Source organism: Parasteatoda tepidariorum, chromosome 5, assembly GCF_043381705.1.
Source record: "Parasteatoda tepidariorum isolate YZ-2023 chromosome 5, CAS_Ptep_4.0, whole genome shotgun sequence".
NCBI classification, from domain to species: Eukaryota; Metazoa; Arthropoda; class Arachnida; order Araneae; family Theridiidae; genus Parasteatoda; species Parasteatoda tepidariorum.
This window is the reverse complement of record NC_092208.1, coordinates 42,921,542-42,946,827: the sequence shown is the minus strand read 5'-3', so window position 1 is coordinate 42,946,827 and position 25,286 is coordinate 42,921,542. Positions and strand designations below refer to the sequence as shown.

General features: G+C 27.7%; 1 protein-coding gene across 1 annotated transcript in view; it reads right to left on the bottom strand.

The window, feature by feature from the left end:
• Positions 1-25,286, bottom strand: part of LOC107439108 (spectrin beta chain) — a 57,214-nt gene that overhangs the window by 5,511 nt on the left and 26,417 nt on the right. The window contains exons 19-45 of the mRNA XM_043039963.2: positions 24,891-25,019; positions 23,755-23,805; positions 23,092-23,157; positions 22,730-23,005; positions 22,088-22,255; positions 21,343-21,515; positions 20,600-20,690; positions 20,270-20,416; positions 18,719-18,991; positions 18,480-18,610; positions 16,112-16,298; positions 15,826-16,026; positions 14,871-15,079; positions 14,576-14,780; positions 12,674-12,937; positions 11,395-11,505; positions 11,039-11,283; positions 9,453-9,591; positions 9,293-9,377; positions 9,087-9,178; positions 7,270-7,374; positions 6,932-7,050; positions 5,953-6,023; positions 4,523-4,588; positions 3,162-3,209; positions 2,955-3,056; positions 2,098-2,203 (exon numbers count right to left, since the gene is read on the bottom strand). Of these exons, the coding sequence (XP_042895897.1) occupies positions 2,098-2,203; positions 2,955-3,056; positions 3,162-3,209; positions 4,523-4,588; positions 5,953-6,023; positions 6,932-7,050; positions 7,270-7,374; positions 9,087-9,178; positions 9,293-9,377; positions 9,453-9,591; positions 11,039-11,283; positions 11,395-11,505; positions 12,674-12,937; positions 14,576-14,780; positions 14,871-15,079; positions 15,826-16,026; positions 16,112-16,298; positions 18,480-18,610; positions 18,719-18,991; positions 20,270-20,416; positions 20,600-20,690; positions 21,343-21,515; positions 22,088-22,255; positions 22,730-23,005; positions 23,092-23,157; positions 23,755-23,805; positions 24,891-25,019 (3,860 nt within the window). The remainder of the gene's footprint in view (positions 1-2,097; positions 2,204-2,954; positions 3,057-3,161; positions 3,210-4,522; positions 4,589-5,952; positions 6,024-6,931; positions 7,051-7,269; positions 7,375-9,086; positions 9,179-9,292; positions 9,378-9,452; positions 9,592-11,038; positions 11,284-11,394; positions 11,506-12,673; positions 12,938-14,575; positions 14,781-14,870; positions 15,080-15,825; positions 16,027-16,111; positions 16,299-18,479; positions 18,611-18,718; positions 18,992-20,269; positions 20,417-20,599; positions 20,691-21,342; positions 21,516-22,087; positions 22,256-22,729; positions 23,006-23,091; positions 23,158-23,754; positions 23,806-24,890; positions 25,020-25,286) is intronic.

Sequence of the window (25,286 nt, the reverse complement as noted above, 5' to 3'; positions counted from 1 at the left end):
AAAAATATAACAAAATATGAGGAAGAAAATAATTGGCACGGCGCCATCTATTGATATAACTTTAAACATAAATTTTAGACATTATTTAACAGTAGTGGCACAGCATAAACTTCACATTAGATACTGATCAATGATCTTCACATTAGATACTGATCAATGATCTTCACATTAGATACTGATTAATGATCTTGCTTAAAATATTTCGTCTATTATTTATCAGTTATGCACATATCTTCAAGGATACAAATCAGACAGAATGCAATATAATAATTTCAAAATATTTTTAAAAGTCTACTTTATGATAGCATTTCAAATATAAATTAATATTTGGTATACTTATAAGAGCAAAAATATCCAAATCACATTTTGAGATGGTTTAAATACAATTTATCCTTTAAGCAAGAGTATCAAAATGGAAAAATTAATTTATACTCTTACATTTTTGCAGATAATTGTAAAACTTAAATCTCATTATCTTGAGAGATTAATTTTAAATCTATCTCGCTAAAATTTTATTTTGCTAAGCACAAGGAAGTTTTTATCTAGCTATGACCCTGGTTAAACTGATATATATTTTCCCCTACTTTATTACTATCAATGAGCATCAAAAACAGTGAAACAACCAGTACTCACAATATCAAAAATTAAAAAATCATATTTGTGCTATTTTATAAGAACTTTCAGCAATGGCATGGTGTGTTATTGAAGTGACAATTCAAGAGTCATTAATTTTAAAACAATTTCTCATATAGTCTACCCAAAGAACCCTTAATAAGTTTAATTTTTATAATTGGATAAAAAAGTGGAAAATCCCATAACTGGAATCGCCAAGTCTTCGGCAAGTAGGGAAAATAAATTTTTCTAGGTAAAGTCCTTAAGGTAAACAAACATCAATTTCAATCAACCTATAAATCCGTGGTTTACCAATCGCTATTGTTGCGTCATAAAAACGTACCACTAATTCCAATCATGTATTTAAGTTAGAAATAATTTCTTGATTCACTCTATTAGCGACGATTCCACAGTGAATCTGAGCAGTTTTGTCAATCGTTTTTCTGGCAGTTACTAAAATGGATTTTCACTTGGCTTTTAAAATCTCAAAATTTTAAGGCACTGTTATTTTGTACAACAAACATCGAATCTCACATTTCGCACTCTTATTTATGATTTACCCACAATTACATTTTTGAAAAAGTAAAAATAAATTTTTTTTGATTGTTATAAAGCATCCCAAAAAAGACCCATACCCTTCTGGTACATTGACGTCCTGATATCGAACTTTTTACTGTAATAATGAAAGCCGTTGATAGCATAATTCAACTTTCTTTTCTTTATAGCTATAATTTAGTGCAATACTATGTCAATTCAAAATGCTCTATTCTTGAAAAATAATAAAAAAATGCTTTTATCTATTTATTTACTAGATAAAACACTAGGTCACCATAAAAATTGTTTTATTTAACTAAATTTTTATGATAACCAGACTTAGATAAAATGAAAAACTTTCTGGGAATACATATCAATCAAGAAGCTTTCTGCAAGCAATTTATTAACTCTTGTTACCAGTTCCAACCCTTCTGTTCCCAACTAATCGAAATTTGTTCAAAAATCACTGATTTTCTTCATTAGTGTTTAAAATTTTATAATACTCTATATTAATTATTAAACATACCAACATATATTTCTTTAAATTTAGTAGTTTTGTCAGAAATGGATCTGCAGAATTGAAAATATATGATAAATCTATCACTGCAACATCTTCCTTTGTGTTTTTTAAACTGCAACTTTAAAGCAGTCTGTTCAGACTTAATGTCTCCTAATTTCGCTCAAACCTTTTTATAAGCTCAAGAATAATATTATTTATTTTTTTTTTGTTTCCTTTTACTGAATTTCCAATAAATAAATCAGAATTTTCCAGAATATTTTTTTTGTGGAAAATATTGACTAAGGGGTAGAATAGGAGAATTTTGACTTTTTAATACAATTGTAACAAATTTTCAATGAACAGAGTCACTCATTCATGTATAGTATTTTAAGCTTATCTGTTGATAACTAATATAATCCTATATGTAATAAGTTTTAAAATAAAACAATTACCTGCTGCTTGCTCTTTTGGTAGTTGATTCCCATTCTTGCTTACGTCCTAACAAGCCTTCACATTGAACCTCCTCATCAGGGGAGGTAGCTGTTGGACTTCCTTTTTCTGTAGTAGAAAAAGATTACATGAGACACTTATAATAATTACTCTATGAAAAAAACATTAATTTTATTAATTATCATACTAAATGCCTTAATCTCTCAAATGAAAATCAAACTTTAACTGTAAACAGAAGGTTTCAATTGGCTTATTATTAAGAATAGATTTGAATACTTGAGTGTTTTAAGAAGTTTTATATCGCTCTTTCAGTATTTATAGATAGATATTTTTGTGCTCATTTATTTTTTTAATCATAAATAGTAAATTCATATGCTTCTTGGAAACTCTGCATGGTTGCTAAGATTTATTTATTTTCTCATTTGTTAATTCAATTTATTTCTGTTAAAATGGCACATTTTTAATTTACTTTTTAGTATGAATTCTATGAAAATATTTTATTAGAAGTATAGACAAGATCTTTCTCACAAGGTATCTTAAATTTAAAGCATCACTAACAGTTGAGAAGTGCAAAGATAAGTAGAATTGGAAAAAAAATGGTAGTGTGGCAAATACTAGTTGAAATTATTTAAAATTATTGCCATAATGTATCGCCACAAAGAATGAATTATAAAGATTTATTAGACTATGTAACACTTGATAAAACTATCTTGAGAGCCCCAAACCACTGTAACCAAAATGCCTCAAGCTTTTCATCATTCAAAATCTAAACTCAGTCCATCACCATGATTTGAAGAATTCAGCCACCAAGGTCACCATTTATAGCCACCACCTTTTACCAACCGAATAAAGCATTTACCAAAACTATCTTCATCATCACCAGTGGATTTCTTTTTTCGCCAGCTACTGAACTGTGATTTGGATCGCGACCTTTTTTTCTTGTCCTTATCAGGAGAAGGGGCTTATGAAAGGCATAAAAAATTGTGTTATTTTTGTGAAAAATCTTTTTTTTAAGTTAAAGGCTACATTAAAAAATATTTATTGAAAAGAGTAAATTCCAACTTACTGCTTGGTGCTGATTGAGATTCATGGGGGAGACTGGATGAAGTAGTTGCTGTGACAACAGATTGAAAAGATTAACAAAGGATTATTAGCTTATCATGGAAATTAAACTTTGAACTAATAAACATAACTAGTTTTCCATAGCTAATAATTAAGAATTCAATAACATCAATTACTCAGAAATACTGGCAAAGCTAATTATTTGTAATATTTATAAATAAGTTTAATATTAACGTCCATTAAGCTCAACTCTTTCAGAACAGTGATCACATGTGTGTGGTCTCCCTTCATGGCATCATGTATGAAACAAACCTTTCTGATTCTAGAAGCCCAAGATAACATGGAAGTGATCTCAATTCCATACTCTTATATTAGTATGTAAACATACTTTTTAGTATGTATAAACTAGCATGTGAGCTAGGGATAGAACTTTTTCCTTCTGCCGTCATGAAGAGGTTAAATATGTCACGCTGTTCGAATTTACAAAAATTTTAATATACTAAAAATTTTTTTTTACAGAAGGATTATCTGATGTGATTTTTCTATTTTGTCTAGCCAAAATTATTTTATTCCTCATCTATGATGTAACCAATTGGTGGCAATACTTGATGAATGTAAAAACAATATTACACTGGGAATGAAGGGAATTTTGGTTTAAAGAGGTTCAGATAGTCAAGTTTTCAAGCTTTTTACATAGTATTACAATTCTCAATTACTTGAAAATATATTAATCCTATGTTATAAAAATATCAATCAATTACCTCAAATAATATATATATTTGCTAACTCAATTAGGAATATTTTTAAAACAATATTATGTTGTCACACATCTTAGAAAAAATTCACACAAAATGTTTTGTTTGAAACTGAAAGAAATATTTTAAAGAAAATGTTTTCTTTTTCAAAACTAAGAACAGCAATTAAAAATTAGGAGGGTTTTCTTAGAATTTAAAATTATACTTGATGAGCGAAATAATTTTAACTTTAGCAAAAACATTAAAGCATACCAAAACTACTTCATAATTTTTATGAATCAGCCAACTAAATAATAAAGACAAATTAAAGCTTAAAAGCAAAAATGAAATTAGAATACTTTAGGGTGCATTTTTATGCTAACATGCCCGCATGCTAACAGGATATTCCTATAACTATTTTCATAAAAATAACTTGACCCTAGCAATACAAAACATGCAAATTAAATCAGGAAACCAATCTTTAAAAACAAATTCACAATTAAATACAATATTTGTTTCAATATTCTTAAATATTTACCATATACAATTCTAATATGTAGTTTAAAAAACAATTTAACAAACTAATATTAAAATTTGGACTCCACAAAACTTAAAACAAATGAAGCAATACCTGTCTTTTTCGTTTGAGCAGTACCAGAAGTAGCCTTCTTAACAATAGGAGAAGCCTTTTTCTTCACTATGTATGAAATGAAGTATAAAACACATGCACTCATGCAGAGAAAACAGAAAAACATGCACCATGCTCAAAGACAAAAAGATTTCTCAACAAAAAGATAAAGCCCATTAAGTTTATTTTATTTAGAAAAGTCATTTAATGTAACAAAAGTTTAAAAAAACTGATAAACCAAACCGAAAGAAGCTGTTAAAAAGTTTGAGAAATTCAGCTAACATAAAAGAAATTGTTAAAGAATTTCGAAAATAAAAAGTATAATATGTTAGATTTTCAAAAGAAAAGTATAGTTTACAGTCCTGAATGTGATTGCCTTCAATTTTTTTTCTAAGTATATTGGTTTTATTTGTTGCTGTTTGTTGTTTCTAACCCCCAAGAGGTCCATCCTAATTAGACCAATTCCATAAGTCCAAAAATGTCCAGAAAGTCTAAAAACAGATGAGGTTTTGAAAAAACCTCGTCGATCTTAAAATCGATGCAGTTTAGAATATGCTCGGGCGAAGCCTGAGCAGTCTTACATTTAGTGCAAAGTCCAAAAGTCTTTTGCCCCTGAACATACGAGAGACACCTCAAGTGACCACTTGCAAAGCGAGATAAACAAGTCTGCTGGCTTCTAGGTCCCTCAAAAAGCAAGGCACTTCCAGGTCGTTTTCTGAAATACCAACTATGCGGAGGAGGAACCCTCCAGAGGTCCATAAACATTTTTTTGCACTCTGAAAAGACCTCGTTGAAAGTGGAAGGTAGATCTGGCTGTAGAGGTTCCAAAGAAGCATCTTTAGCCAGTGAGTCCGCCATCTCGTTACCTTTGATTCCAACGTGTGATGGAATCCATTGGAAGTGTACCCCAAAGTCCGCTGAGAGCCTGAAGAGCATCCCCAAAATTGAAGCCGCAGCCCTGTCTCCAACATTCATCCAGTTCTAAGGTGTTGGATTGAAGATTTGCTATCCGTCAGTATCCATATATGCTTAAAGTCAGGCTCAACAATATTCTCAACATGTCTTAGGCCATTTTCAATCGCAATAAGCTCAGATCGGTTTTATTTCTTTATAACTTATTAAATAAAAAACAATGTTTTTTTCTTCTAGTTTTTGTTTTTTCGTAACATAAAAAAGAAAATTCTAAAATAAATCCAAATTTGACTGCTTTTTAAATAACTTAAAAATCTTGCAAAATATTAAATGCAAATAAAATTCAAAGCTGTATTATAATATAAAAATTACTACTTAAGTATTTCTGGTATCTATAATAATTTTTCTACCACTTTATATAGCGATTTTATATAAATTAAAGCTAAAGATTAATATTTGTATAGATTTCCGAAAGGATATTTTAAATAAATTCTTTGCAGGAACAAAAATTGTAAACTTACCTTCTTGCATAGTTTCTTGATCACCACTAACCGATAATGCTTCCTTTTCTGGGGATTTTTCACCATCAACTCTAAAAAATTTAAGATTTTTCTTTCAGAACAATAATTACATTAAAGGCCAGTGCAAAAATTAAACACAGGTTTTTTCCAAAAAATACAAGCCATTTTTTTTTTTTAAATCATCGATGTCATTTTTTTTTTTTCGTACCTTTACTGCAAATTTGAATTTTATGAGTTTTAAACAAATAATTTGTTGGTTTTCTAACTTTTTTAACCATTTAACTTTAAGTCTTTTTACCTAGTATCTCACAGTTTTTTCAAGCAGCCTTAATAAATAAATATTTAGGTGCATTTTTCACAACCACTAGTTTTAAGCTTTCTTTCGAAATATGTTTACTTTTTGTGCTTAAACTAGCAAATTTTGACTTTTTGAGTGTAACTCAATCTGTTGAAGTTACAAACAATTTGCTTTGTTCTTGGCGATTCAAATATATACGAAAATAGCAGCTAGAACAAATATCTTCCCTGCTGTTACTTCTGAGCAAAAAAAGTTAGATCTTAAGGGAAGAAAAAAATTCATTCAGTTAAATTAAAAATAATTTGCATATTATCGATACACTATATTTAGAACAAATGTTTTTTTTCTTCTTCAAACGAAACATAAAATCCATGAAAGACTTTAATTGATTAACATAATTTTTGATGAATATAATGTAACTGTATTTAGCACCTACTTGCTTCTTTTTTATTTCAAACAATGATAAACAATTTCAAAAAGTATCCAAAAGAATAATTAAAAATATTTAATGTGTAACAGAAAGAAAAAATACAAAAAATTCCAATTTTGAAGCAGCACTAAAACCAAACTCTATGAAAACAAACATAAAAATTGTAGCTTGTGTAATAAGACAAACAATACATTGTAAATAAAAACAACTATCCTATTGTAAGAGACTAAAAAAATATTTTTTAAAGTTACCTGTCTGCTGCAGGTGTTTCTTGTGGTGGTGGTTCTAGGGCAGCTAATCTAGCTAATTCTTCTTGCCTTAGTCTTTCAGCTTCTTCCTCCTCCTTCCTTCTGAAATCTTTCAACTCAAACTATAAAGTAAAATTAAAAATTATTCAAGTAAATTTTATCAGGTAACTATTGAATAACTATTATAAAAACTTTAACCTAGAGGCATATGCAGTATTTTTTTACTGAATTAAGTCTCGATTTTTTCTACTTTATAAATATGCAGGCAATGTTTTTTTTAAGAATAATAAGCTATTATGAATCCTAGGAATACTACACAATGTATATTTAAAGAAACTTACAGTTGTCATTCTTTCAAGGGCTGCAAACCTTTCTTCTTGTGCTGCAGCTGACTTTTCAAATGCTTCATGTTTTTTAATTAGCTGCTCTACATCATCAATTGTATGCTGAAAAAAATTTTACATTATAGCAGAATTTACTAACATATAACAATGTAAGAAAAATCACAGAAAAAAACTAATCCTTTTCAAACTTGTGGGAAATTTAAGTCACTTTTAGTGTTAACGAACAAACCTAAAAAATTAAGAAAAAAATTAATTCCAAGATAAATAAGTTTCCCAAAATTTTCTTACAGGAGTTATAAGAATAATAAAATCAATCCTAAATTCATAAGGAAAGAAAGTAATGTCTAAAATTGAAACAAAGTTGAAAACCCATTTAGCACATTTACTATGCATTGGTATACACTAAACTAGGGGTGCATATCCATTTTGAGTGAAGGGCCACATGCACAGCAGATTGACCAATGAAGGGTTGCATGCCAAAATTTTGGACAGACATATTGACAGCAATGGTAGGTAGTAATTGTTATATAAAAATAATTGTTCTAGGCACTAAATTCTTTTTGTCAGTTAACCTTATAGTACATTTAAATACTTTCAATTATTTAAAATTAGAATATCGAAATTTTAAAAACCAAGCGGAAATGCGTAGCAATAACTTCCGAAAAAAGGATCAAAAGTCATTAGATTTTCCATGAAATTTGCTCAAATAAAGCATTTCATAGCTTTCAAAAATCGCGATTTCAGAAACTACGTGAAAATGGGTAGCAATAAATACAGAAAAGAAATTGGATTTACGAGGAAATCGGTACACACTAAGAGCGTCAAAAGTGATAACTAAAATTTGAAATTCATATATTGTAATAATGACGTATTAAAAATATTGGGATTCTCAAAGCTATGTGTAAATCCATAGCATTAAACATCGGAAAAAAACGACCAAAAAACTGCAATGATTAATATTAGGTGAGTCAAAAACTTAAATCTGTAAATTTCTCAGTTTCAAATTTTTTTTCTTAAAATTTTTTTTTTGTTTTGTTCAGATTGCGGCCGCGGACCACACATCGAGGGTTGATGGGCCGCAGGTTGTGCACCCCTACACTAAACAGAGAAAAGAATAAAACATGTTTTCACAAGAACAGCTGATTTTAAGAACATACACAAGACTCTTAAATGACTAGCCTGAGAATTAAGGTGCGTTCATATGCATATTTGCAAAATATCTCCTAAGACTAGAAAGCCTGCACACCGCTGGAACAAGAACCAGGTGTGTTTTTTTTTTTTTTTTTTTTGCATTTGTCAACACACAAACACTAAATATAAATCAATAAAACTTTGCACTAGAGCATAAATTTATTCATCATTCATAAAAGTTTAAGACAAAAAAAACAAAAGCGTTTCAGTAATTTAACTACTGCCATTTAATCTAACATTAACTTTATATGAAAATTGCTTTATGTACTCGAATTAAAAACTCTGTAAATTGATCTTACAACCATGGATTAGTTATTTATTTCGTTTTAATATAATTAAAAAGATATTTTATTAATATTATTTATGAGAAGTATTTAATGTTCTTTAACATTATTCACAAAAATATCAAAACAAAAATTCAATTTAAGAATGATTAAGAAAAATTATTTGAATAGTTTGTAATAAATTATGTTAAGAATTTTAAAAAAGAAATCAATATAAAATTTATTACATTAGGTTTTTAATTAACACTAAATATTTTATAGTTCAACAAAAAAAAAAACATTAAATATTTTATTTAACAAAATACTAATATAGAGAAAGCATGGAAACATTTTACTTACTCCTAATTCCTGGCTAAGCAAATATGGTTCTTGTGCGACTAACCATGCTTCTGCAACAGCAGCATCTCTAGCAAACTGGTACACCTCCAATACTAAAACCGAAACAAATATTAGTAACAACCATATTTGGAATTTTTTTTTACAACAGCTTGATTTTAAAAGAAAAACCGATATGTATTACGATATATATTACACATAACACTTACTTAGCTGCAAGTGCTCCCAACGTTCTTCCCATCGATTCATCATTGAACTCCTTTGATTTGTCAAGGATAAGAGCCTTTCTTTGATCTAAAATAAATTAATTTTAAGTAAATCAAAAATGTTATCAAAGTGTTAAAAATAATTTTAATAAAATAGACTAACTTCATTAGATGCATAATGGTTCCTGGAAAGAAGTTCTTTTCCCAAGTTGATACAAGCTGAAATATTATCTTCTCTAGCATCTATTTCAGCCTTCAGACTCTGGTGATTGTTCATTAAGAGTTCAACACCTGATACATCTCTGAAATGGACACAAAGTGAATGAGTTTTTAAAATACAATTTTTTAGTCAAAATTTTGGAAAAGAAAAAGTAATAAAGAACTTAAAAAACTTGCCAACAATATTCTACTGCATTAAAGTATTAAGCTTCACATTAATGCATTATTTAGATTTCATTAATGTGTTCTATGTATACTTTTCAGTATTATCATTTCGCTATGCATATGAATTTGTGTTAACAAAATAGACTTAAATTGCACAAATAGGATATTTTTAAAATAATAAATAAAAGCACTAACTGCTAATTATTTCCACTTAAATATTTATTGGAAATGTAAGATTATATATACTTTATATTAAAAGATTTATTACATATAGTTTCAAAAAGATTCATTTAAGTCGCCCATTAATAAATACTTTCTCTCAAGCCTATCTCATAAAAGGTTGAGGACAACTTCATATCAATGTAATAATATTTTCATATCACGGATATACAAAAATTAAGAATATCAGCCATCAATTTTGCATGTACCAAATTGTTTAGTCTACAAAAATCTCATAACAATAAAAATTATTTTATTTCATTTAGATTTTTGATTAGAAAACTAAACACTATTTTCAGATTCCATAGTAACTTTGTTGAATGAAATATTCCTTTCTTTAAAAACTTATATCAATTATTGCAAAAAACCATCACATTTTATAATAGAACAATTGTGAAACTAAGTAGGGGAGATTAGGGTGACTTGATCCCTTGGGAGACTTGATCCCCAGGTCTTAAATCAAAACTGATATGTAATTAAATTTTTTACACTGGCAACACTCATAAAGTTATTCTTTATCAACAAATCTGGCAACAAGATTTCATTCAGCCCTTTTTATTTTGATTGTTAAGATGGAATTTTTGATTTCTTAAAATTAAATCTTCTTTTGAGTAAGTAGTTTGATTCATTTAATTTTTGTTACATATAATTCAAATAATAATCTTACTGATATAATAGACTATCATAGTTTACTGCTTAGTTGATGCTATTTAAAACTAAAATAGTTTGCTTACTTTTGGTTTAAGAATAATTTTTAGAAAACATATGCATAAAGGGACACTTGATCCCCATAGTATGGGGAGACTTGATCCTAGGGATCATGTGTCCCCAGGATTAATGTANACTTATATTAGGTTGTAAGATGTTAGTTTAAGCAGGACTGCTAAATTTTTTTTGCCGGCTATTTATTATTTATTGCTAGCTTGGTTTTTATGGTCATAAATTGTTTTTTTTGGTATTAATTGTTAATTTTTTTGTTAATAATTGTTTATTTATTTTGTTTGTTTTCTGTGAATTTATTTTAATTGTTAATACGCTTCATAGTGAACTTTGTGATCGCCGTCGTGTCCAGAATGGTGTGTTGTGTGCCATTGGTTCGACATTCCTGCTCTATAGTATGTGTCTAAACACAATTATTTTCATTACCTTGGTTTTTCAGATGTGTTCATTTGTCGAACAATATCTTCCATCCACAGCATTAGGTCTCTGACCATGTTGAGGAACCTGAAGAGATCATTGGTGTCTGCAAGCTTCAACTTTCTTCCTTCACACATGCCCAAAAGCTTCTGCCATGCACCCACAACTTCACCTTCACGATTGGTGATCTCTTTGGCTTTGTCACCAGCATAGGCACTCTGCAAGTTCTCTGATTCTTCTTGGATTTGTTGAACCTTTACAAGTGAAAGATACAGAGTTTAAGTATGCAGAAAATAAGTATCAGACAATTTTAAAGTGTTATAATACATAATCTAGATACTTATATAATATATATATATACTTACAGCTGCTCCAAGTGTCTGTAGGTCATTTTCAAAATTGGCATGTTTCCTTTGTAGGCTGGACACACTAACTCCATCTTTGCCAAGTTCATCTGACATGGAATTTTGTTTCTCCTGAAATAAAGAGTATTGTTACATGAAAACTTTGGTTGATATAAAAGCTCGAAGAGATTGTAAGCACTCACAAAAAAGAGCAAAGTTTGAAGAATACTACTTTTATCACATTTGAGTGATCCAAACACAAAACCTGTTAATTGCTGTTTTTTTTTGGGGGGGGGGGGAATANCCTGTTAATTGCTCTTTTGGGGGGGGGAATAATGAATGTATCATTTTATTTTAAACTTTACTATTAAAACACATGTGCTTCAATTTATACCGGCTTTATAAAACTTAGTTAACTTGCTTTGTAATATTGTGTATTATGACATTTTCATAATTTTTCCCGCTATATATGTCTAAAAAGCAATAAGTAGGTTTTTATCAAAATTACAATTACAAATAAATCAGTATTGCTTATTTAATGTTTCAATAATTATAGTATTGCTTATTTAATGTTTATGTAACGTTATATAATGTTATTACATTAAAGTTAATATGCAAGAGTTGTAATAGATCTTTATCATATTTTTAAATATATTAAAATAGTTGATTTAATAACTACTAGTTTATTTGAATTTTTTTTTTTTAAATATTACAGAACATTTATATGTGACTAAGATCAGCATGCTGGTATTTATTACTTATGCATTAATGTTTTTAATTATTTCAAAATATGAGTAATTTATGTGTTAAACCATACCATATTAAATAAAAATTGGTAATTCAACATGATACTTAGCTTAAAAAGTTAAGCTAAAGAAATAAAAGCTAAATTAACACTCGAAATTAAAGAAAGAAAATCAGGGAAGGGTACACTAATAAACTACTTTTAAAAAAATATAAAATTGTCAGCACCTGTTCTCAAATTAAAGATTTCAATTTTTTTAAACATTTTGTATGATGAGTAACAAAAATACCAACTATATGGTTATTTGAGCACTTCCCATCATTATTAAAACTTTAAAAACATCAAAATTTGAAAATGTAATACTAATTTTAAAAAATTCACACTATAATCAATCATAAGATATAGACTTATCACGACTTTTTTGTAATACTTCTAAATTATGAACTATAATGATTCACAAAAAGTATTACAAAAAATAAAAACTAAGGTAACATGCAAAAAAAAATCCATGTTATCATAATTGTAAGTACGTTGTATAGAAAAGTTTTCACTTACTAAAATTCTTCCTAGAAGATCTTTGCAGTCATGGAAGAATCTGTGAAGCTTCCATGATGCAGCCAACATCTGTGTCCTCGTATCGATTAGTTCAAGCAAGTCTGCCCAAGCTTCATTCAAATTGTCCTTCCATTCGGCTATTGTTGCGCTATCTGAGTGACCAGATGCTATTAGCTGATCAGCACTTTCATTTACCTCCGCTACTCTCTCCGTTCCAATGACTTCAGTGTCCCTAGCGAATTCTTTGAACCGTTCTTGTAACATCTATAAAAAAATATTAAAAAATTAAATTAATTTTAGCAGATCTCATTTAAATTAAATATTTTAAACAGAGACTAAGTAGATTCTGATTAAATAAATAATCTAAGAATAATTTCGAATAATGAATAAAAACTGCAGACAAAATATTACAAAATTCTACACCTTTTCAATATTTTTCCAACATATTTAAAAGGTGAATAAAAAAAAAGCCATTTTTAGCAGATTTTATACAACACCAATAATCAGGTAATCGCTTGACTAATGGTAACAGTTAAATCTAAAAAAATAATAATTTTTAAAAATTTTTTTATTTTAACAATTTAAAGAGTATGCTTCAAATTAGCGAACATTTACCTTTTAAAATAAAACAGATATCACTTCATTTGAGTTTCCCATCAATATTGATATAGTAAAATAATAAATGTAAATTTTTTATTTCTTGTAATTTACCACACATAAAATATTTCTGATATCCAAAATTCTTATTTACCTTCATTGTAACCCAATAGGTCTTTTTTTTAATTAGAAACATTTCTTTAAAAAAAAATTTATGCTTACAATTTTCAAACTTAAAGTGTTGAATTAAAATGCAATTTTCATAAAGTAAAATAACAAATTTTAATTTAATGATAACAGCATTCCACTTAAAGAATAATCAAACTGACAAAACCATAGAACTCAAGAGCATTTTCAAAATAGTTATGTGATAATTAAATCAACAGAAAAAAGTTCATTATTTTGATAACTTATTAATTTAAACTTATTTTAGAATTATTACAAATTAAATAATATTTAACAATCGCAATTTTTTCAAAAATTATAAATTTAACAATATTTATTGCTGTCTAAAGTAATATCTTAAAATAATATCTTTATATGCGAAAAAAAAATAATATCCCTCCCTTTGTCTTTTAAATTCTTATGACAAACTGCAAGACTTAATTTAATAAACACTTATTTTATTATTTAATTTTTCAATGATATTTTCAAATTTAAAATTATATATATATATATATATATTCAATTTTTTAACCACACATTATCCATTGTATAGCCATGGAAAAATATTAGCAATGTAGAAGACTTCCATAGAAAAAAAAAATTTCCCCCCACAAACTGACAAATTTTTTTGTTTCTAATGTCACTCGCCATTACCAGCAAGAATTTAAGGCAAAGAATGCGTTTCTTGTTTTTCAGTGGCACTATCCAAGAATACGACTTCAGTCACAAGCCATCGCACAAACATCCAAAGATCGCAACTTTGACCTGAACCAAAAAACGATCAACCTCCAATTCAGTACTCCAAGACGTATAGATTTGTTATGGGAACTTGCCTGAATTTGTGACTGATTGAAAGATTTAACATGCACTAGTCACCATATACAACGCAGGGAGTCTTCAGCCGGCAGAGATCGAATTCACAACCTCGAATGCCCAACACCCTACCAACCAGGCTATACCAACCACAAATTTTCTTTGTTTATAAAATAGAATAAAATATAAATTAATAAATTCATTGTTATAAAATGTTGCGAATTATATCTGCATAAATGCAAACTACTTTGTGATTCTCATAATAAAAACACAGTGAAAAAAATCTAAACATCAAAAACTACAACTCAAATAAAAGTATACACTCACAACAACATGATCATAATCTTGTCCTAGCTCATGAGACCCAGCAACTAATTCTCGTTCTGAAATCCATTGCATTATATCGTCAACTTCTCTCTCTAGAGAAAATAGTTTCAGACCCTCATCCAATTTTGCTCTGCGTTCTAAGGCAAGATCTTTCAAACCAGCATACAACTTGTCTACTTGAGACTGTCGCACTATGATCGGGTCACTGCAAAAAATATGTGCATTGTTGTTAAATTATTAACAGTATGCTTAGTTAATTTGCAATTCACATGATTCATGACACATTTTATCTAACCTTTCAGGATGACCCTCTGAAGATAACTGTTTGGCAGTCTCACCCAACTGTCTAACTGTCTCAGCATAATCTTCCACAGCGTTCTCCAGACTCTCATGCTTCTTCTTGAGATTCTGGGTGCTGATTTCATCTTTGCCACGATCTTCTACCATCATGTACAGTTCTTGCTCACTCATCCAAGCCTCAGCTTCACTGGCATCAAAGTAATACTGTATATAAAAAGCAAAACATTGTTATCACATTCAAAAAGGCTGAACAGTTTGAATGAAGCAAAGCACTTGACTTCAATAGAAATTAACTATTATTCAAGTAAGTTGAAAATTTTAGTTAAAAATTTATTACAATACTTGAAACATTAATATGCTAAATAAATTAGCAAAGGTTTCAAATTTGTATATATCAATACAAAGTTTTTTTTTTAAAAAAAAAGGAGAGATAGAAAAAATTAATTTTTATACTTTGACTATCAACAGACTACTGTGGAGAAATAATTTTCAAAATACTGAAATATGATTCATGAAACTAGTAAATGAAAACAATTAAGATTAAAATACTAATGCCATTTTAAGCATTCAAATAAATCCAAACAAAATAATTACAAAGAATTGCAGTGGTTACCATATACACTTCAAACATTTACAAGTCAATTCTAAGAGAAGCGAGCTAAATTTTCAATAACATGGATACATTAATTTATTACAAATTGCGGAAATAATTTTGAGAAAACTATTTACACTGCAAGCTAATCAAGCCCATTATAAAAATTTTAGAAAAGATAAAGAAAAATTTAGTGTTAATGCTTAAATTCATATAACTAATTTAAATTAATGGGGAGACTAGTTTAATTTTATAAAGACATATCTAAACTATAAAGTAAAAAATAGAAACCATAGTATAATTTTCAATAAATTTGGAAAAATGTTATAACCTTCAAGTCACAAAACTCTATTTTTACCTGTTGTGCTTTTTCAGATTCTAACAATTTATCTTCCCTCTTATCAAGAGCTTTCTTCAAATTATTCCATTGCTGCAGTAAGTCGTCAATCAATCGCTGGAACTCTGCAGAATCTTCATGGTCTTCACTAATAAGTTTTTTGCCATTTTCACAGATGTTCATAATTCTTGGCTCATGATTTTCAATTTCAGTTCGTAAAGACTAATTTGAAAGAATGAATAAAAAATGCATAATTATTTTAAGCAAAACAAGATTAAATTTTTCAATATTGAAACAAAATGCATACTTGATTTTTCTTTTTCAGCATTTGGACACTAAAGAGACTATTTCCATAGTCACTAGACTCTGTTAGAGGCTTCTTTTCAGATATCCATAATTTCTCATCTTCAATATCTCTTCTAAATTGATATGCTTCTTTCTTCTTAAGAAGCAAGGCTTTCCTTTCAAGCAAAGGAGCTTGCAGTCGCTGAAATCTAGAAGAGAATTAATTTGCTCTAAGTGGAAACATAACAACTTATTTCTATTAAGGGTTATGCTCAGGGCTGGGTTTTTGCCGTCAAAAACTGGTTTTTGACATAACAGTAGTAAAAACAGTGTTTTTACAGGTAAAACCATCAAAAACCTACTGTTTTCTTTAATTTATGGCATATAGCGGACAATATATTATTTTCACTTAATTGCCTTTAGAAATGAATGTTGTAAATGATTGCTATTGATTTTGCAACTACATACACGTATTTTTATAGAAGGATATACATTCATACAGAAATATTGTAACATACTTATTGAAAATAGTATGTTACTTTTATCATTATAGCTTGATTTGCAAAAGATTCAAAGTTTTTCACTTCTTAATTGTTAGAAGTAAACAAACAAAAAAACTTGGAACTATTAATAAATTCAAGAATTAAAAAGAATTTAAAATTTGCCATTGCTTAAATATTAGTTGTTGTTGTTGTTGTTAATTTACGTCGCACTAGAGCTGCACATTGCACATTAAATATTAGAAATAAGCTAAACAAAACTTTCAAAACTTGTAACTACTAACAAACTCTAAGTCAGGAATGACTTGACATTCTTCAGTAATGTAATATGCCAAACAAAATGATGCTTGGAAATGTTGAAAATTTTGTTTAGTATCCTAATATTTTACTTCAAGTAGTATGATTTGATATAATCATGTTGGGAAAATGCAAAAATCTGTTCTTAAATATCTTTTAACTTTTTTTCTAATTCTATTGCCAAAAAATGAATTAATTTTAAATCATAAACAGTTAAACTCAAATTAAAATACAGTTTTATCAAAACTATGGATTTTTGACAGTTTTTGACAGAGGGGTTTTTGACATGACGGTAAAAACCATGGTATAAACCAGTAAAAACTGTCAGGTCTCAAAAACTTGCCAACCCTGGTTATGCCTAATTCTCTTATGAAACAGGATTTAAAATATTAACATGCTTGTTTCCCTTTTTTTTATAACTCAGAATAACCTTAAAAAAGAGTGTAATTTGTCTCTGAAAAAATTCTATCCATCTAAATGGGTCACTATAGACTGTGTTTACATTATAAACTATATTTCTTAAAAGCAGGTCACAAAGTTTAAAAATTTAGAGGATCCCCGCTCTGTATTCTCATGTAAAATTTCACACTAGTCTTTGTTATATTTATTCATTTGAAATATTTATTTATTATTTTCTTAATATAAAATTTTGTATTTATTTTCTGCCTTTCTAAACAAGTAAAATAAATAAAAATAGAAAAAAAATTCCGCATGCATAATCACAATGGGAAAAGTAAGGATACTAACATGTATGCAGCCTTTAAAATTTAAAGACTGCTTTTGAAAATAAAATGAAAGAACGATTTACGTAGGTACAAATAAACATTGAATGTTAAATAAATAAATAATTAAATTTATTAAAAGTATGAGAAGAAAACTGTCTTTAGCCTACTAATTTTTTTTAAAAAAAGCATTACACAAATGTTAGTAGATTTAGTTTCTTACATATATTAACTTGTAAATATATTTAAAATTTGAAATATTTGTTTTTTAAAAAAAAAAACTACAATGATTGTTATACATTAATGTGACTTAGAAGGAGAGATTTTACTAAATCAATTTTTAATAATAATAATAAAAAAATATATGATTTAAAAAGGAGGACAAAAGGCTTTTACATTCAAAACTGATTTTAAAAAAATAATGCTTAAGATGCACATAATATTAGACTTTTCTCTGCAGACAAATTAAGCAGTTTAAATTTCTTATGCAGAAGGTAAAAGAATTTTATAAAAGTCTTTCTCCCTACACAAATTTATTTACACCGACTAGATCTCAATTAGCATTTTTAATATACTTTTAACTTGAATTAGACTAGTTTTATCTCAAATTATTAAAATAAAAAAAATAAAAAATTATTTTAAAAAAAATTTTAAAAATTGAAACAACTGCAAACCTATCGAAATTAAGGCTCGAATTGTTTTTAGGAATTTTCAATATCACTTAAATTGAGCAATGGAAAATTATGAATAACTTAACCACAAATTATCTTGCTGCAAAAGAGACTGAACTATGCAGTTTGAGGACAAAAAATCTATCTTCAAAATACCCATTTTCATCAAATGATTTTTAAGATTGCTTTAAATATCTTACCTATCTTCAACATAAGATTTCTTGACAACAATCTCATCTTCCTTTGCAGGATCCATTTTCTTCAGATATTCCGCTTGACTCTTGAGTTCTGTTACTTGTTGTGCTTTCACGGCCATTTGAGTTTCAATCATCTACAAAAGGAAGTGTGGATTTAAATAATGAAAAGCAAAATTGGTAAAATCTATTAAGCAAACTCAACATTGGTGTTCTATTTTTAATTTTAACAAACAAAGAAATACCTGTTGTTTCTGTAGAATAAGATTGACGCCAGTCAAACTGATAGCTTCTTGACCAGGCTCAGCAGACAATACTTGGTTTTCTAGTTCACTTATCCAGCCATCAATATCATCACAAGTCTGTTCATAAAGCACTTGCCTATTAGCATCAAACAGTTTTTCGCCCTTTTCAGTTGTTGTGTTCTCAAGGTCATCAAACTGTCGGGCAATTTCACCAAGTTGAGGTTCAACCAAAGGTGTTAACTCTGGCTTTTCGGTAACTAAATCTTTTCCAGCCTGGAAGAAATTAAAAATGGGCAATTAAAGATTTAATTGCTTAACCATTTTTGAAACTCAAATTAGCTGAAATTTCTATAATTAAAAAAAATTATCAGTATTAGTTCGAATGCCCAAAAAATATAAATCAAATTTACAACTTAAAAAAATAATAAATAAAATCATTAAAAATAGATTAAACTCTTTAAGGTTTACAATTGAAACAATAATTGTAAATATTAACCTTTAAGTATGAAAACTGAATATAACTGATTCAATAGACCCTTCAGAAAGAGTGAAAATACAAATCAAATCCTTAATGAAAACAAAAACTTCCCCATCATAAATAGTCAGGACAGTATAAGCTTTAATACCCCAAATTTCATTAAGTCTTTAATTTGTAGCACCATATTTAGCCAGCATCCAATCACTGCCATGTGAATGAGCTCAGTATTTAGCCGGCATCCATGTGAAATTGTGTGTGAGAGCCTCGGATTTAGCTGGCATTCACTTGATGTGTGTACAAGCTTCGTATTTAGCTGGTGCTCGTACACGCAGAATAGTATTGAGCGTGTTGAAAAGTAATTACTGAAATGCCAGATTCAAAATTTCCTTGTTGTAATATCATATTAAAAATTTATTGTTTAAATTATTCTTTTGCAACAACTCAGAATTTACAACAAAATTGCTACTCATTAAACCATAATTTTAAAAAAATGGAAAGAAACAATTTATATTAAGAACGATCTTTTAAATGTTTTCCATTTCAGAATTACTTTTTAAACTAACAATTTTATGCTTTTGTATTTTCCTTAGTAGTTCATGCCTTAATCTAGCCAAAGCTATTAGGGAAATTTTTTTTCTATCTTGTGTTCTCTCGAATTGCGTTTTTCTATAACAATTCTGTGTAAAAATCTATAAATAATGTCTCGTTTACGCGATTTTGCGAAAGTAACACAATTTGAATTTAAGACTAGCAGAATTCCGAGAAAACTTTGTCTGAATATAAAATGTTGATCCGGGAAAATCTGCAAATCAACAGTCTTCAGATTAGCGGAATTCCGTGAATTAACGGAAAAATCATACCCCTGATATATATTGTTATGTAACACTTAAATAAGAAACTCTGAACATCAGCTTAATGACACGAAGTGTGCACGGTGCACTGTTTAGTGGCATCATTTCAACAAGCAGTTTGTCATAATGAAAGAGTCAATTACGTATAAATGTATAAGTAAAAGTGGTAAAATATAAATGTAAAAGTAGTAAAATATATATTAAAGTAGTTTTAATGTTTACCTGCTCTACTTGATACAATCTATTTTTATTGGAAGCAACTTCAGCGGCAAAAGCTTGATGCCGCATCCATTTACTGTGAATTGTTTTAGCACTTCGATAAGTTTCATCTTGAGCAATTATAGATTTCTCCTGAATCCATTCATTCAACTATAAAAAAAATAGATAGTAAGCAACTAATCAAATTCTAAAAAACTTCTTTAAAGCACTGAGCTTTATAATTTCAGACTAAACAGTAGAAAAAAATTATGATTGTAATAGTTATTATGACTTTATAAACTGAAATACATTTTAAAAAAATACAAGATATAGTTTCAAGGTTAATTTTCTGACCTCTTCGCAGTCTTGAAGGAAGTGGTGTAACATTAATTGGTCCTTAAGTTTTTCCATCATCTCAGCAGCCTGTGCATGATTGGCATTTCGTCTATATAATTAAAATGTTTAGTAAAAATTAGTAACAAAATTCTCATAGATTCAATGTATTTTTATAATTAAAATGAAACTGTATAATAGTTCCTTCTCTACGAAATATTACAGTGCGAATTGGATTTAAAAACACAGTTAATAATAAGAAATTGAAAGCTAGATTCTAATATATATTTAATGTCATATTAAAATGTAATTTCAATTGACAAAGCTCATAGTCTGGGGAAATTTGATAAAAAGCCAAATGAGAATAAAAATTAAAAGGTGTAAAATAGAGCAAAATAATTTTATGTTCTTAAAAAATTAATATTTCAATTCATGTGTAAAGATAAAATCCATAATGCTTTTTGCATAAAAGCATGAAGTGTAAACTCAAGAAAGGATATAGAAGAGAAACTTATGCATATTTTAGCTTAGAAATTTAAGAAATAAATAATGAGCAAAAATAGATTTACACTTAACAAAGCTTTAAAAAAATAACAATACTGTTATGGTATTCAAAATTTAATTCAGGATAAAAATCACAAGTTAAATCAGCCTACCCAAAGAAAAAGAAGCAAAGGAAAATCTTTTATACATTTTTGTCAGGGCTTAAAGTTTAAATAATTTTAAAATTCAAATTTTTCTTTTAACTGAAAATAGTTATTTACCTTTCAGTAATATTTTCAGCTTTCTTGTGCACTTTATCAGCTTCAAAGTTACCCTCATCACACAGACGTTGAGCAAACATAACAACTGCGTTAATTTTTTCATCATTAGCTTCCATAGTAGCCAAATAAGTTTCATGTCTTTTAATTAAATCTTCAGCTTGTTCAAGATTAGTCTGAAAATTTTTTTTAAAAATTTATGTTATTTAAGGCATAATAAATTGAAACAAATCTTACAATAGTATTTCAATAATAATGCAAATTGTGCATTAAGAAGAACTGATTTACTAATTAAACTTAAAATAAATTTAAAGTTGTTAAGCCCAAATCATAGATGAACAATCAAATCATATTTACTTAAACAATCATTTGAAAATAGGCTTTTAAAATTTGCAAAATTTACTAACAGTAAAAAGTATTCAAAATCATAAAGTATTTTATAAACAAAAAATACATCCTGATAAAAAAAAATTTATTCAATTCAAAAAAAGAATTTTTTTCAAGCAAATGATATAACTGTGGCAGTTTAGAAATTGTTTTCGAATTTTTTAACTTTTGTTTCTACAATAAAATATGATATAACAAGACACATTTTGGTTTAAATTGTTTTACAGCAATGTGAAAAATTTGGAAGTTATTTCTTAGTAAAAATGTGAAGGTCATAATTTAACAAAAAAAAAGTAATCATAAAAACAATTTATGTAATCATAAAAATTATGCATGGCAAAAATAAACAGCAGATACATACTGGTACTTCATCTTTAGATAAGTAGTGCTCTTGTTGATTAAGTATGACCTCAGCTTGTTTAGCATCACGCATAAACATTTGTAAGTTCAAACTCTGAGACAATAGTTGCTGTCTATTCTCCCACATCTGGTGAAGTTCTGTCCATCCATCTTGCAATGACTTTAGTCTCTGTGGAAAAAATTGGTATAAAGATAATCATACATTTTCTGTTTTTATTCTTTGTTTTTGACATTAACCTTATAAACAATATTAAAATAAAAGTATAATAATTAATCTTAAAAAATAAATAATTAATGGATTTAATTATGTAATTAACTTTAAATTTAAAAGTAATTGTGAGGTTAAAGAAGATTAACTTTTATTAAAGAATGAAAAACAATTTTATGAAATTCAGAAATGAATTATCTAAATAAACGCATCGAAGGAGCTTGAACTGATTAAACTAAAAACTAGAACAACTGTAAATTATAACACATTTTCAAAGTAGTGAATACTATAATTACTCCAAGTTAATAATAAAAAAAATAAATAAACAGAAAAAGGCTGGTTTAATGCCGAAAAGCAAAAATGAGTAAAAGCAAGGATGAATTCCATTGATAAAATAAATTCAATTGAAAAAAAATACAAAAAAATACTGTATACCTCTCTCAAAAACATGTATTGAGGATCAGTCTGGTCTTGAGTGACTCTCTCTCCATATTCCATCATTTCGTCGTAATCTTTAGTGTAATTGTCAATCTCATCCCTAATCTGTTGATGTTGACTAAGAAGTCGCTCAGCTTCAGATAAGCTAGTTGGAATATCTTCAGAGGCAACATCAGTCTGAGTCTTGGTAAGCCAAGCTTGGAAGTGATCAAGATCTCGCAAAAAGCGATGGAGGTCACCAGCTTCTTCAAGTTTAGAATCACGATCTTTAAGCTGTTTTGAGACAAACGGGTTAGCCAATATTTTGGTATTTTAAATTTGAAAAAGTTGGAAAGTTTATAATATAAATATGAGCTTACCAGTTGAGTTAAGTCTGCCCAAACGGTCTTAATTTGTGTGATTTTTTCTCGGATGGCTTCAGCTTCCTGTAAAATGAAAAATTATGCTTTAAAAAATTAGATTTGCAATGCAAACAAAATATTTAACTGTTAATCATCAAGTATGTTTTTTAATCCAAAAAGTTAAAATTGTTTTATATCTAACTTATTTATAAAGTGTTAATTGATCACACAACAGTTGTTCTTATACAATTTCAACTAAATTTTTAAAAAATGTATGCATTCCACTAAAGACAAAAAAAAAATAAGAATAATGCAAAACCTTTTTTTTTTTGCTAAATAAAATTTAAAATTTCTTTAATTAAATCTTAAACTACATGCATTAATTAGAATGATAGTTAATTATACTAAATTATGGTAGACATTAATACTAAAAATAAATTTTAAAACTGCAAATTTTTCCACTTTTAATAATAGAACAATAAAGAAAAATAAGCTGGTTGAAATCTTATTGCTTTCAGTTAAAATTAAAATTTTAACTTCTCCAATAAATGTCTAAAAAATAAAATTAGCATTTAATTACCTAATTAAACAACTTAAAATGAACTGAGGAAAACAAATAATTTGATAAATTTTTTAAACTACAGCACAAAAATTAAAAAAAATAATTAAACATTTTATTACCTCAGGATGATCACCTTGTATTTTGTTTGCTTCTTTTTCTAATGAATCCAGCTAAGAAAGAGATTTATAAATCAATTCTAGGAACTTTTAAACAAATAGCATCAAAAATATAAAAAATTGATTAACTTCAAATTCAGGACAAAGATGTCATCTTGGACAAGACAACTTTTCTGATTCTCTAGTTTGCCATATCATTTAATTTACTTGCTTTTAATGTCTTAATTTCCTTTCCTGCCTCAAAAAATGTTGTTAAAAAGTAATCACATCAAAACAAATAAAAAAATTGATTTTGCAAAAAAAAATACTTTAAGTAATAATTTTAAACGCTGGAAAAATATTGTGTAAAAAGTAATGCATAAAATTTAAAATCAATTGGTAGGTTAAAGATTGAGGTGGTTAATATTTGGTACTTAACTAAAAAACTATTTGTGGTGGAATTATTAGCAATCCAACCAAGTTTTTTATTTTCTCAGAAAGCTTTAAAATAAGCATAGCTTAATTGAAAAAAATTTATGTCAGACAGCCAATGTATTTGATCCTGATTCTCATAATGCTTTTAAACAAAAGTTTTCAAGAAAAAAAAGTCTTTTAATTGGGCAAGTTCTGATTCAAACAAAATCATTCTCCTCTTACAGCAAGTATGAGGACACACAAAATGTTGTAAATATGAAAGGATTTTTCTCTATTATCTTGATGTAAGACTATTTTCAAAAATCTGTAATAAAGGAGACTTAATACAAGATAAAATATGTGCACTTGGCCAATTGTCAAGGCATGTCCTGTGACATAAATAATCATTCAAGAGGTTTTTAAGCTGAATAAAGAAATATTTTTATATGCTTCAATTTTGATTTTAAAAAATAATTTACAGATGAATTAAAATTAAATATGGCTAAAAATTAATTTAAAAGATCTATTTAATTTCACAAACTCTTTAATTAGACAAACAATAGCATCAAGAGGAAAAAAATCTTATCAAAAATTGAATTTACAAGCTAATTAAAAAAAGGAACCTTATAAATATATTAATTAAACAAAAAATTCATTTCACCATTAAAAATATTTTACTATAAATACATCAAGAAAATTTCTATCATCAATAACAATAAAATATATTACAATAATGAATTTGTTACCTTGGCTTGAATAGCAGCCAAATCTCGTTCCATACCACTCAGTCTTCTTTGTAGCGTCATTATGCCAGTCAAATCATTACCAAGCTCCTCTGTAGCATGAAGTAGTTTAGTTTTTTCTTCAATCCAAGTCTACAATAAAGAGTTTATGAAATATCTTAAAGTGTTGCAAATAAAGTTTTCTCTAACTAAAATTCATAATAATATAATATAAAACATTTGAACAACATTATTACAACCGAGAACAATCCAAAATACTTATTTTAAAGCAATAGATTTTTTACAAATATTTTGTATAAATAACTCATCTTTAACTATCAACTTTCTGTTTTAAACAAATAACAATTAAACTAAAATAAATACTATTTAAGAAAAGTGCGACTCATTAACAGAAATACA